This window comes from Hemiscyllium ocellatum, chromosome 16, assembly GCF_020745735.1.
Source record: "Hemiscyllium ocellatum isolate sHemOce1 chromosome 16, sHemOce1.pat.X.cur, whole genome shotgun sequence".
In the NCBI taxonomy this organism is placed as follows: Eukaryota; Metazoa; Chordata; class Chondrichthyes; order Orectolobiformes; family Hemiscylliidae; genus Hemiscyllium; species Hemiscyllium ocellatum.
In genome coordinates, this window is record NC_083416.1 from 39,516,717 (window position 1) to 39,531,894 (window position 15,178).

Sequence of the window (15,178 nt, forward strand, 5' to 3'; positions counted from 1 at the left end):
GTCCCTTGGCTTTTCATGTTAACATAGCTAAGTCCATTTCAGTGTTGCAGTTATACCTACTTTCATAAGACTAAATCCCAAGACACAACAAATATTTCCTCCTTTACTTATTTAAAATCCAACATGTTATCATTTATCTGGATAACTTTAAAAATTAAAATGTCAAATAGATGAGGAATGTCAATGCGAAGAGTATGTACCCTCCTCAGGTGGTGAGTATGGAGGTGGAGGCTAACCCTCTATTCCCAAATCCATGTAGAGAAAGGAAAATTTCATCAATTCAATGATACTTTTAGAAATCAAGATAACAGCTTGTACTTATACAGTTTGTTTAATACAAAATTATTCCCCAAGATCCTTCAGAGAGTCGTAAATGGACAAACAGGGATTAGACCATAAGATATAGGAACAATTTACCCCATTCAATGAGATCATAACTGATCTTATAATCCTCAAGTTCACTTTCCTCCCTTTACCTCATAGCTCTTCATCCTCTTACTGTTTAAAAATCTGTCTAGCTTCAGCCTTGAACATACTTAATGACCCAACTGCCTCTCCAGTAAAGAATTCCACTGATTTACTGCTATATTATGATTTATAGAAAAATATTTTTCCTCTTCTCTATCTAAATGGAGGAACCTTTGCTCTGAATTTCTGTCCTCTAGTCCTCGACTCTTCCACAAAGGCAAAATAGCTTTTCCGCATGTAAATTGTCAAGCTACTTAATAATCTTGTGTTTCAATAAAGGTCTCCTCTCATGCTTCTAAATTCCAAAGAATACAAGCCCAAACTACTCAAATTCTCCCCATAAGAAAATCCCAGAATCAACTTCATGAATGTTCTCTGGACTACCACCAATGCTAGTAAATCTTTCCTTAGACAAAGGGATCAAAACTTCTACAGATTCCAGGTGTGGTCTGACCAGAGACTTGTATAGTTTAAACTTCATGTTTATGTGTTATTCCTTTTCAAACAAAGGCCAACATTCCATTTGCTTTCCCTATTATGTGCTGAACTTGGATGTTAGTTTCTTGTAATTTATGCACAAAGATCTGCCAATCCCTATGTGAAACAGCTTTATGAATTCTTTCCCATTTAGACAATATTTAGAGCCTTCTATTCGTCCTGCCAAAGTATACAATTTCACATTTTCCTACATGATATTCTATTTGTCTTGTTTTTGCCCACTCACCTAATTAGTCCATATCACTCTGTAGACTCATTACATCAGCTAACTTGTGTTTTGTGTTAGCTGCATACATGGAAATAATACATTCACTTCCATCATGATTCCTGTGACACTCTACTAGTTACAGGATACTGTTCTGAAAATGCCGACCGTCTCCCTACACTCTTAGTTAGCCAGTCTTCTATCCTGTTAATAGACTACCACCAACACCATGGGCTCTTGTTAAGTAGCCTAATGTGTGGTACCATATCAAATGCCTTTTGGAGATTCAAATATATTACATTGGTTTCCCTATATCTATCCTGCTCATTACCTCCTCAAAGAACTATAATAAATTTGTCAAGCACAATTTGATCTTCTATTACATCTTAGACTCTAGCACGTTCCTAACGATAAATACTAAGCTAAGTAGCCTCGACCACCTGTTTTGTCTTCCTTTCCATGCGAATAACTGTCACATTGAAAGCTTTCTAATCCTCTGAAACTTTTTCAGAACCAAAGGATTCTTGAAAGATTGCTACTAATGTGACTGCTATCTCTGTACCTAATTCTTCCAAAATCTGTGGATACAACCCATCAGGTCCATTCAGTCTGAAGGCTCATTAGTTTCCCAGAGTATATTTTCTTTAGTGATAGATTTAGTGCCCTCCGACCCTTGACTATCTAGTATTTCTGAATGCTAGAATTGTCCTCTACTATGAAGAGTGATGCAAAACATTTATTCCTGGCTCCCTTTTATTCCCCAATCTTATTTTAAAGTCATAAAGGTCGACACCACACAAAGGCCCTTTAGTCATTGTTTTTGACTAATGCAGACTCTATCACTTAATTATTCTAGTCCAATTTTCCAACACTTGGCTAATAGCCTTGTATGCCTTAGAATTATAAATGCACATCTAATTACTTCTTAAATGTTGTGAGAGTTTCTGTCTCCACCATCCTGAAAGGCAATGAGTTTCAGATTCCCACTATTCTCTGGATGAAAACATTTTCCCTAACAACCCCACTAAACCTCCTTCCCCCTACCATAAATCTAAAAGACCTCTACTGATCCCTCCACCCAGGGGAAAAGCTTCTTCCCATCTACTCTGTCTACATCCCTCAAAATTTTCTACATCTCAATTAAGTCCTCCCTCAGTCTATCTAGCTCCAGTGAAAACAACCCCAAACTTTCCAATCTCTCTTCTCAATTAAAACTCTCCAGCCCAGTCTTGGTAAATCTCCTCTAGTTCCTCTCCAGTGCTATCACATCCCTCCTATCATGTTTCTAGAAATGCACACAACACTCTGGTTGTAGCCTACCCAATGTTTTATACAGTTCCAATATCACCTCCCTGCTCTTAAATGCTTTGCTTCAGCTAATAAAAGCAAGTATCCCATATACCTTCTTAACCACTTTATCTACCAATTCTGCTACCTTAAGGGATTGGCATAAATGCACACCAAGGTCACTCTAATCCTTGATGCTTCCCAGTGTCCTACCGCTCATCATGTATTCCCTTGCTTTGTCTGTCCTGTCCTGTCCTGTCCCAAGTGCATCACCTCACAATTATCTGGCTTGAATTCCATTTGCCACTGATAAACCTGCTTATATCCTACTGTAATTGAAGGATATCCTCCTCAATATTTACCACCTAGCTCAGTATCATCTGCGAATGTACTAGTCAATGCTTCTGCGTTAAAATCTAAATCACAAACAGCAAAGGCCCAACACAAATCCCTGCAGAACCCCACTAGACATAGACTTCCAGTCACAAAACACCCCTCAACCATCACCCTCTGCTTTCTACGAGTTCTGGATCTAAATAACCAAATTGCATCACATCCCATGACCTCTCACCTTAGCTATCAATCTCCCTACATTCACTTTGGCCTCTCTTCTTTATATTTTTATTTCTTAAGACAAAGGAGAATATATTAGTGCCTAAAATCTAGACAAACAGGCGATCATAAGAGGGATGGAAAGTAGACAGGTGGAAGGATTTGGCAGAAGGTGCAGCTACCACTGGTAAGAAAGAAAAGGTGATGCAACGGGTGTCAGTGGGCAGTGTGTGGGGCATGTACAAATCACAAATCAAAGAGATCAAAAACTGATGGGGAGGACTTAGAGATGAAGGAAGCAATATTTATAAAACAGCTCAGCAGTACAGGAATGTTGAAATTTGATGCAGGATAGGATTCATGAGTGCTTGGATGAGAATACATGTTTTGAGAATGCTGAAGGATTGGGAGAGCATTCAAATAGTCACACCTGGAGGCGACAAATGAACAGATGAAGGTTTCATAAAAACTTGCAATGTCACAGTGATAGAAATAGCTTGTCTTTGTGATGGACAAGGCATAGGTCCAGTAAGATGTCAAGATTATAAGTGGTCTGGCTCCACCTGAGACGATGACCATTGAGATGGCTGGTATTAGAAGCGAAGATACAGAGATTGTGGCAGGAGCTGAACATTCTGGTTTCAATATTTCCAATGTTTAACTGGAGAAAATTAAGCCAAGACTGTGGCCTGAATACTAACAGGAACAGATTAAGTAGTTTGAACAATTTTTGCCAGTTGATTGCGATGAAACCTCAGCACTGTGGAGAGCATTTGGATCAGTATTGACTAAAAAAGCAGTTATTAAATGAAGCAGAGACTGCTTAACTCCAGCATGACCAAATTGTATGCTAATTCAAAAACTGCAAAGTTGGATTTCTTGTAACATTATTGATTTATTTTAATTTTCTGCTTTTATTTTGGATAACCAGCATTTCAATACATTGATTTTTTTTTAAAGCTTTTGCCGCCCGTCATTTATTATTCTTCTCGCAGCCAAATTTGAATCACTTTCTTGTGATCTTGATTTATTTACTGAGTTTCTACCATAGCATCTTAACCTTGAAACTTACAGTCCTTACCACAGTTTGAAACATGATATTACAAAATATTGATTGAATTATGGTAAGGTTAGCCGACCAAGTGGGTGAGACGATTATGCTGTTATGATACACATTCACTGCAATTACATTTACAAGGGATGAATGTAATAAACGTGAGTGCTATTTTGCAACCACTGATCAATACAAATTTTAAGAGTTTTAAAACTTGAATTAATTTCATAAAAGTACTAAAATTGTTGAACATTTCATACAATGATGTTACATATTAAATCACACGGTCTCGTCGAACTGTACCAATGAAACTGAAATTTTCCTGCATGCACTGTGACTATTTTTAAAGCTTCAGTGCTACACAGCTGTTGTGCTTTGCAAGGTTATAAATTCCTTTAACATTTTTTTGTCATACTATATTCAGCAGATCCCAAAAAAGCTCAGGAAAGCTTGGCTCAAGTACTCATCATGCCTGCCTGCCAGCCATTCTTACCCTTTGGTTTGTTCCAATAATTTATGGTAATTCAGATCAGAGACATGGAGGTCAGTGATAATAAAGCAAAACACATTGATCACAATAGTATAAAACTACAGAAGAAACAATATTAAAAAGTTAGGGAAACATCAGTTAATAAACACATTAAAACCATTATGCAGCAATTAATGGTGCAGTTTTTTAGGATTCTAAAAATTGTGTGTGTATAATTGTTCTTCAAAAGAAAATGTCATCCCTGTGAAATCAGTCACATGTTTTATACAAACAATAAAATAGAATCCTATGTTTGTAACAGTAAGTATGACCTTTACGTAATGGAATATGACAGCAAATTACATAAGCAAATACCAAACAGATGACCAAAAGCATGGTCAGAGAGGTAGGCATTAATGAATGCCTTAAATGAGGAAAGTGAGGGTTGAGAACATGAGAGGTTTAGGTCAGAAAATTCCTGAGTTTAGGATCCAGGCAGCTGAAAGCATAACTGCCAGTGATGGAGCAATTAAAATCAGGGTTGTTCAAGAGGTCAAAATATGAATATCAAGGTATCTCTGGGATGATAGGTATGAAGGTGTTTAAACAGATTAAGCAGGAATTGCAAACAGGAATGCAAATTTCAAATTCAAATCATTGCTTAACCATTTGTCTGAACAACATTTCATCTACTTAGATTATTTTGATGATAATGAACCAGTGAAGATTTACTTTATTATGTAAGTAAGCCTTTTTCTGCACAGTGGCTATGGAACATTGGAATCATTTTTTTTTGTCCATCGATTAAACCATTTCCTCAGTAGAGCTGGCATTTTCCTATTGTGAAGTGTCTAAAACATGTCAAATTTAAGAGAAAAAGTATTTTAACAAAAAAAACCAACTGGAAACACTTTCAATTTTGAAAGAAGGTAGGAAAAAATTGTGAAAAATAAACTGGCTCTCTTCAGAGAAAGATTAAGTCTTTTTTAACTTGAATATCACTAACATAAAATGCAAGTAACACAGTTAATGGAAGAAATAAGTATTGCTTTTGTAGGTTTCCCATATCTGCTGTGATTCCATAATTCATCACCATTTGTTAACAACATAACTTTCCTCTCATTCCTCAGCTGCAGCCTCATAAAATTTCCAATCCCTATGAGGTGGTACAGGCTAAGTTGTCTGACAAACTTTTCCTGTACTTATATTCTAATTTAGGGAATGCCATTGAAGAGATAAGACAAACCTCCTCTCTACTTTGGCCAAAGAAGCACATCCGAGTACTGGACTGGATGAATCTATTATTTTCATTAAAAAAACAGAACTCAAATGTTTACCAGCACATTTTTTTCATTAAATTCAATTAAAATATCAATATAATCTTATTTCTGATCTACATACAGTGCATTTTGATAAAGCAAGCAGAATCATTTTGCCTTTTATTAATAGAACATATTGGAAGATTTCATGGAAACTATGGAAGAAATTTTTTTTCTCTCCTTTCAATCTTAGCATGAAAGGAGAATGGGAAAAGATGCTAACGGCGAAAATTGAGAGAGAGAAAAAGAGAGAAGCAGTAATGAAGCTCCAATGAAAAATGAAGAGTAAAAAAGGGCAAAGCTGAAATGAAATAGGGAACGGATAAAAATTAAAACATATTATAAGAAAAATACAACAGCAACAAAAAAATATATTTTCAGTACTTACCTACCATTGCAAACTCGTTCAGTTATCTAGCGAAGTATGATAACTGACCTGTTACAACTTATAATTAGGAACATATATTTATTGAAAGTTTCTATTCATTATGATCTTTTACATGAGCCAATTCCATGTAACAATCATGAACAATAACTCATGTGCATTCCTTACTCACTTGATAACCTTGTTACAGTGGGCACACACTGGAGTTCTGTTAGTCCCATCAGGTGCCTGCTGTGCTGCCTGGACAATAGAGTTTCGATTTTGTTGAGGGGTTGGCTGAGCCGGTTGAGTGAATTTCGTCATTATGGTGGTAGTTTTGTCTGGTGCATACTTCTCTGCAAAGGAAGTGTCAACCACCCAAGGAGGTCTGCAACTCGGACTAGAAGAATGTGCAGGTGCACGTGGGACATTTTTCTCTGGAAAATGAAAGTAATAACTTCATGAATCAATGCTATTTTGCTTGCAGGTTTCATCTGAACCGTTTTAAAGGGATTGCATTATAGCTGTGGGAACGTTGTGTTCAAATATATTTGTTCATTTTCATTGCTATATCGTGTCTAAACTACAATTACTTCATCAGTATAATATATTTCATAAAAATTATTTATCATTTATTTTTTATTTCTGAGACTGACAACAAATACTGTTGCAATCTTGACTTCAGGACAGCACCAAGTGCAATGACTCTTAAATCCTTTACAAGAGGTCTCCTTTTTCATAGTAGCCAAAGCCCATAATTCCTTTAATTCACTGTAATTAAAGAACTTGAAAGTTTAAACAATGGTTAATCTGCTACTTTCAATAAGTCAAACCCAGACTTGACATCAAAGCTGCTCAGGTACTGCATCCTCACTCTTGTCAACAAGGTCTCTGAAGAGGTCTCCAGAATGACATCATTGCTATGACTAAAGTAATTAAACGAAAACAAAGCACCAGCATTTCTCCTGTTCAAGATAAGGACACAGAGAATTTTTGTGGGCAATGAATCTTCATTAAAAAAAGTCTCTGTCAAAATAAGACATGTCAAATCCAATTTGAAACTGAATTGTCAATTGTGTGCTTTTAAGAGAATGTCTGATTCCTGTACGAAGGAATTAATTAACTTAATTTCACAAACACTAGTGAAAGAGATCAGGCTTGGATAGCTTTGTCCCTGCAACACTGGGAAGTGAAGGAAGTCTGGAGAAGTGGAAATGCAATGGTCAGTTACAGCCAAGTAATATTAAGAAAGACTTGCATCTACAAAGCATCTTTCACAACCTCTGAATGTTCCAAAATAGCTTTACAGCCAACAAAGGCACCTTTGAAGTGTAGCCACTATTGAAATTTGTGAAGTGCAGCTGCCAACTTGTACACACCAAGCTGTCATAGACAGCAATGTCATCTTAGGCGAAGTATTTTTCTGATATTGATTGAGAAATAAAGATTGCCCATAACACTGGGAATAAATTTACTTCAAAGTAGTACTATGGAGTGATTTATGTCCCCCTTAGAAAGCAGGCAGAACTTCAATTTAACATTTCTCCAGAAGATAAGATCTCCAGCAGCACATTATAGTCTCAGCGCTGCACTGAAATAGCTCAACCATCTTTGCACTGGGGCTTGAATCCATAGACATGTTACAGCAAGATAGCAACAAAACGAACATAGCAAAAATGCCAGAGCATTAACCTAAAACAGCCTTAATTTTCTCACTTTATCAAAAATTCAAACCAGGAACATTTAGCAATCGATTGTAAGTGAGACCCTGACCAGATATTAATTAGTGGAGCAAGGATTTGACAGTTTTAATTGTATTTCTGGAATTCTAAGAAGAATACTTGCAAAAGCATGGATGAGTGAGCTGCTTAAAAAGGCTAGCTGCTATACACATCAAACATGGGAAGTACGAAGGGGTAATTGTATAACTGCATATGCTAATAAACTGTCAGTAAATGAGTTTCCAATAAGTACGTGGAGCAGCAGGAAAAAAAACCTTAAAATTCAGTCCAATAATCATAAAATGACAACAGATTTCTTTTTTCCAACCAAATCATTGTTTCCTAATGCAAAGTGCAAAAGCTGTCCCATTTGGACAGTTAAATTGTTCAATCGAGTGTAACATGACTTGTGAGAATAAACATTGAGTTGTCACTGGCTTCAAATTTAAATGTTGTTTATGAATTTTGCATACAGCTGGACTTTAAGATCAGATAAAACCTGTGGAATTGTCTCCACATGAGACAATAAGGCTTGGATCATTTATTGTTCTGAGGACAGTTAACAGTCAGCAACATTCCTGTGTGTCTAGAATCACTGACAGATCAAACCAGATAAGAATGGCACACTTCCCTCCCTAAAGGTTATTAGTAAACCAGCTGGGTTTTTACAACAATTGACATGATTACACGGTCACCATTTAGCCAATTTTTTATCCCAGCTTTTATTTTCTGCCTTTACGACATTCAAACCAGAAGTTCTGTGGTGTGGGCTGGAATGATATACTTGCAGTGACGTTACCATTAAACCACCACCTCCCCTTGTTATGGCCAATTATTCTGTGGTGTGGGCTGGAATGATATACTTGCAGTGACGTTACCATTAAACCACCACCTCCCCTTGTTATGGCCAATTATTATATTTCATCTATTAGTTTTAGAAGTAAAAAAGATCACAATCAACTTGGTTTCTTAAATCAATCATTTTGTTGTTTATTAATTATAAAAACAGAAATTGTTCAAAATTCCAAAGCTGATTAACAACTTGAAGTATGAAAGTATAAATATTTATCCTTCTAAATAATTTAACAGTTTCACGCAGTCACACAAACCAGCTAAATGAACATTAAAGGATCTTTCCTTGCCAAGATTAACTTGAAGAAAATTCAGCCAAATACTTATTACTTTTCAGAGAATAAAAGGATAAGATATCAAGTGTTCCAGAAGGCTTTCAGTCTGGTGACCTTGCAAACATAGGAACACATACATTGTTACTGTGTTCTTCTCAGAAACAGTATATTCAGAAAGTGCCAACAGTAAGTGAAACAACTCCATAGAGGCCAGTGACTCATCATCAAGTCACCCTTTATTTACACGTGCAAAGACATTGATACTGATCCAACTTCCTTTGGAGCCATCTCTGAGTGAACAGAACCTCTGACATGCCTGTTTTTTGTTTTAATTTTTTTTTCTTTTTTCCTCCCACACTACCACCTAACAGCAGTAGTGCTTATTCCTCCCCGCACCCCCCCCCCCCACACCCATGTTGTGTGTGTGCAGGTGTGAGACACAGTGAAAGACACAAGGTGCACAAATCTTTATTCAATTTCCACCACCAGGAAATGAAAACACCCAAGTGGCCAGTGGCAAGCAGTGCCCTTCACATCAAAGGGCAATGCTGCGTGATCAAACAGTGAAGGGGAGGGACATGCCTGGCTTTTTTTTCCCCCTATTTTTACACACACACTACTGCCTAACTATGGCAGTGCTTATTTTTTCCCCTGCACCCATGTTGTGTGTGCGCAAGTGTGAGACACAGTGAAAGACTCCAGGTGCACAAATCTTTATTCAGTCTCCATCACCAGGAAGAAAGGAAACCCCAAGTGGCCAGTGACAAGCAGTGCCCTTCACATCAAAGGGCAATGCTGTGTGATCAAACAGTGAAGGGGAGGGCAGGGATTAAATCAAAATAGAATTGGAGGGGGAAATAATGCAATCCACTCCCTGCAGTTCCCACCTCTCCCTGAACAACTACAGGGTGTTGGTGATCACTGCGTGCTCCTTCTCCAGAGACACCTGGGCTTTAACGTAACCGCGGAAGAGGAGCAGGCAGTCAGCCCTAACGATCCTCTCCACAGCCCACTGCCTGGACCTATTCATGGCCAGTTTGGCCAGGCTCAGGAGCAAACCACATGCTTGGTTATAACAGTCAGCCATGGCTCCCTAATTGGATCAGATTAGCAGCCTTAATCATAGAACTCATTCTCTAGCTGACCTCATTACAATCACAACAGGTTTGAAAGAAAAATGTGTTCCACAATCTGCTTTCAGTGGCCTTCATTTTAAGAAAGGGGAAGGTATTTCCTCAGTACTTCAAACAGAATAATTTGCTCAATCCTTCAGTCTGGGAACTAAAAAGTATTAACAATGGAAGTGCCTTCACAGCAATTTCAAATTAATTGGTCATTGTATTTTTAAAATTTCCTTTGATTTTGTATCCCATTAATTCCTACTTATTATTTATACGCACCTTTTTTTTAAGGAATTTGAACCCCATCACTCTTCATACCCTTTACTTAGTTAATTTAGATTTAATTAATTATTCTTGCTCATTCAACTTATAATTAAAATATACATTTATATAATTATTCTTGCAATGCCCCATGAATGAAAATATTATGTTCATATTGGGACAATGGAATAGTGGGACCTGAAAGAGTGCATTCATCCAATCTTATTTGTAATAAAATTCAGACAAATTCACATTGTAAACATCATTTAGCTCTAAATAGCACATTTTCTAAAGTTAAATCACTAGTAATAAATGAATAAGAACTAAGAGGTGGCACAAGCAAATCAACAGAGCAAATCAACATGTGGACTTCTGTTGACAGCAAGATTGCCCCATGTGAAGGAAATGTCTCTGCTTGAGACACTGTAGGTCTTCATCACATTTTAGTTGAAACTATAACTGCTAGAAGGGGAAAGTATAGCTACCATTAAGTAGGGTGGGGGAACCAAATTGGGTAGATAGGAAAGTCGCACTGACATGTATCCTATCTGACAAGTAAAGTTTATTTGATACCTGTGAGGGTAATGAGAAATGCAACAGGGGTGACAACTGCGATGCTGGCCTAGACACCATGTTGAAAGAGGGGAGTTCAAAGTAAAAGTGTCACTTGACCATTCAATAATCAGTGAATAATTAGCATTTGCTGCAACCACAGTTAGAAATTCCAAAGATTGTCAGGAATCATACATACTTTAATGCATTTAGAACGCTAAGTGGTTGGATGGTGGGGAGGTAGAATCAAAGTGTCATGATTTATGATAGAGCTCATGATATAAAGAAGCAAAGTGAAGAGGTCCTGCTGAGGGAGGACCAAGAGGTTGATGCTAAACTAAAATAAGGGTAATAATGAAGATTAATATTTTCTTACTTCAACCACACAAAATGGAATTTAGGAACAAACAGATGAGGAGAGCTTGCACATGGCTTATGGAGATGAATGGGAAAGAAGAGTTGAAATTTATGTCACAGTGTTTAATAGAGTCGAAAAGCAGTGTTCAGGTCACAATCAGCAACTTAGGATTTACAGTTAGACCAAGTGCAAGGAACATGAAAAAAACCAAACAACAGCAAAAGTGACAAACAAAAAATAAAGTTAAGTTAAATGGTTTTAAAGCAATATTAGGGAAAAGGAATAGAATTGAGTAACTTGCCAAATACAAATTGATATACTAAAGCACACAGTACAAGAACTGAATAAATTAGAGCCTCAAAGAAACAATAAAGATGTGACATGGTGGCCAGGACATGGATGCAGTTGGAAGGTATACGGTCAAAGCTATAACTTCAACAGAAAGGAGTAAGCAAAAGAGCATTAGGTTAATAAAAACTATTACAACATTAGTAAGAAATGCATATGAAAGGAAACAAGTGCCAACTTTATGGTTAGAACTGAAGAATAAGAAAGGGTAGAAGTCTGTACAGACCTGCAAGAATCTTCACCGGAACCTCTCATATTCACTACCCATATGAAGTTATTTAAATTACCTGATCGAAGCTAAACATAAAGCATAATATCATACATGCTCTAAATCTGAAATAAAAGCATAAAATGGTGAAAATACTCAATAGGTATGGTAGCATCTATGGAGACAGAAACAGAGTTAACAATTCAAGTTCATGTTTGCCAATAAATATACTTCTCTTTGTATTTATTGGCAAACATGAACTTGAATTGTTAACTCTATTTCTGTCTCCATACATGCTGCCATACCTATTGAGTATTTTCACCATTTTATGATTTTATTTCAGATTTAGAGCATGTACAGTATTATGCTTTATATATAGCTTTGAACATAATATGTTCTTGCTATATTTCAAACATTTTGCAACATCCAGATAATTTTATTTTTGTAAGGATATATCCAAGGTTTTTTCCCAAATGGTAAAAAGGGACAGTGGAATCCTCCAAATATTGAGGAGGCTACGTGCAGTTTTAATTAAAATGAAATTTAGAGGTAGAAGTATGAACAGAAGCTAATTGAATGTTAGTTTTTTTATATTTAGAGGTGGCAGGGCAGGAGGTAATGCTATAACTATACAAGACCTTGTTGAGACCATATATCAAGTACCACATACAATTCTGGATGTAATGGATGTACCAGAATGCTAACACGACTCCAGGAGTTAAATTTCATACACTAGGGTTGTATTCCATGGGAAATGCAAGTTAAAGAGTGATTTGTTTGTGTTTTCATTTTAGAGTTTTGAAAAGAATTGATAGGGTGAATGGAAATAAAAAAAAACTATCATTCAAAGGTACAAATCACAGAAAAGGAGACAACTTTAAGTTTGGAGCCAATCACCTCAAAGGAGAAATGGGAAATCATAAGGATGTTGAAAATGTGGAACTCTCACTCAAAGCTTAATTAGTAACTTTAAAACTGACATCAATAAATATTTGCTATCTCATGACATTAACAGAAATGGAGACAAAGCAGGTGGATAGAGATAAGGGACAGATCATCAACATTTCCACTGAATCGCAGAACAGCTTCAAAGGGTTAAATAGCCTACTTATGTCTCTATGTTCACCAGATACCAACATTTCTGCTGGAAAGAGAATCACGTATTGCTGAATGACAAGACTGTTTCTTTTTAAAATATTAAGAGCAAGGATACTTTAAATCAATTACTGTGGTGACTGAGATGTTTGAGAAATGCTCCCGTTAAGACGAACATCCTTCTCATAAAGGGAGAGCTCTAAGGTATCCTTACCAAGCTTATGTTTCAAAAGGAATTATTGCAACTTGAAAACCGCCCAAGACTAAAAACATATTAGTGATTTATTCTATTTCTATCCCACTGTAAACTTTGGATTATTGGTTTATATCCACCACATGCAAATTACATTTACATTTAGCCTCTACTTATTCGTCCATGTGGTATTTTTCATTCATTGGAAGAAACAGGAGAATCCAGTAGCTAAGCTGCAGTGAGCAGTATTTTAATCGACTAATTGTTAGTCCAAAGCACAATTTCTCTGAATCAAGCTCAGGACTGTAGAATTTCGTATGAAGAAGTTTAAGCTTACCTTATGATTTTTTTTTAAAAATGCAAATATTGCTAAATTTTAAGTTATCTTTTTATAGCAAAAGTTATGAATCAGCTTCACTATCAAATTTAATATTCCCTTTTGACTTGACATAATAGGCTTGGTATTACATGGACTACACCCTTCACCCAACCCTGACAGAAAAGTCTGCCATCATTGTGCTGATCAGGAACCTGGCTTCCTCACAGCAATATTATGCAGTGAGGAACCTTAAGAGTCAGAATAGGATGTTAGCCCCAATCTGGGAGTGAGCTCCACCTAGAAAGCTGCCAGTCAATATCCACATCTAATCTCCAGTGCCAGACTGTGATGGATGTGCTGGATCTACAGGCAGTACACAAAGAACAATGCTGGGCCCTGGAATTCAAAGAAGTCAGGAATGATGGGGAAACATTAGGCAGGACACCCATTCTATTGTACAAAATCACCTCTGCCTTCAAACACCAATATGGGTGGGCCATAAAGTTCAAACTGATTTCATAAAGATTAAGTTGTTGAGGAAAGAGCTAAGATGCTCAATTCAAATCTGATCATACTTTACGATTTGTTTATCAATGTGTTTGATTGCATGCTCCTATTGATCTGTCTACTTAGGTAAATACAATTAGCTTTGCTCACCTTCTAAAGGATTCAACATTCAAATCAGCAAGTCGGCTGACTGAAAATGAAGTGAAGAACTTCTCATATGGTGGGGTATATGACAATTCTATAGTATCAGCAGCACCAGCATAGGGCAGTACTGGAATTACAAAAAGTCTCCAGATTCGCACAACTGCAGAGAGTCTCTCAACAGTGAGGAGAGGTGTGGCCCAGGTGTGCGGGAGGGTGGGGAGGGGGGGTGGAAATCTTGGAGGAAAGCCCATGATGGAATGGAGCATTCATTTTAACGTGGGCATCTGATAAACAAAATACACCATTAGGGGAAGCATACCTCCTTTCGGCCCAACTCCCAAGTATTGATTATGATCAGGCCATCTAGGAAGATCTTGGTCAGTGGAGGAGAACTGAGGCCTGAACCAACGGGATGGGTGAGATACAATCTTGAGATGCCCAGTCCCAATAAGCACTTGGGACTCCCTAGAGGAAGCAGCCACCTTCCTGCCCAACAGCAGTCCATGCAGTGAAACCTGGTGGTCTGCTTCTGTTGTCCACTATATTCCCGAGCAAATCTGCTGATCAGCCACTGTACCCATCCTGCTAACCTCAGAATTGAGGCTGGATTGGAAATAGGCCTTAAGTAACTGGGCACTGGACAACCTCAAGTGAAATGAAGGGGCACCAGGTGCCTTGTCCACCAATGTAAAATGGAGAGCAAGTTGGCATCAGGAAGGAAGTTAGCGAGAAGGCCAATGGAGGAATCTTATAGGCTCCTACCCACAAACCAGGTGGCAGAAGTTATTGAAATCTTGCTTCAAAAGAATCTAAACTGAACAACCCCTCAAACTGACAAATAAATACATAATAAGAAAATTGAATGAAAGTAAATATACTCCTAGCTTTATCAGCACAGCTATGTATTATTTACCCTTAATATTCAGTGAGCTAATACATTTTGCAAGTGAAAAACATAGGATTGCTGCTAATAACTTAAGTATTTAAATCAAAATCTATTTGGCTTTA

General features: G+C 37.2%; 1 protein-coding gene across 4 annotated transcripts in view; it reads right to left on the bottom strand.

The window, feature by feature from the left end:
* The window catches only part of pdlim7 (PDZ and LIM domain 7), a 143,571-nt gene that overhangs the window by 13,726 nt on the left and 114,667 nt on the right, over positions 1-15,178 (bottom strand). For all 4 annotated transcript variants that reach the window (XM_060837144.1, XM_060837141.1, XM_060837143.1 and 1 more), the window contains one exon: positions 6,410-6,653. In XM_060837144.1, coding sequence (XP_060693127.1) covers positions 6,410-6,653 — 244 coding nt within the window. The remainder of the gene's footprint in view (positions 1-6,409; positions 6,654-15,178) is intronic.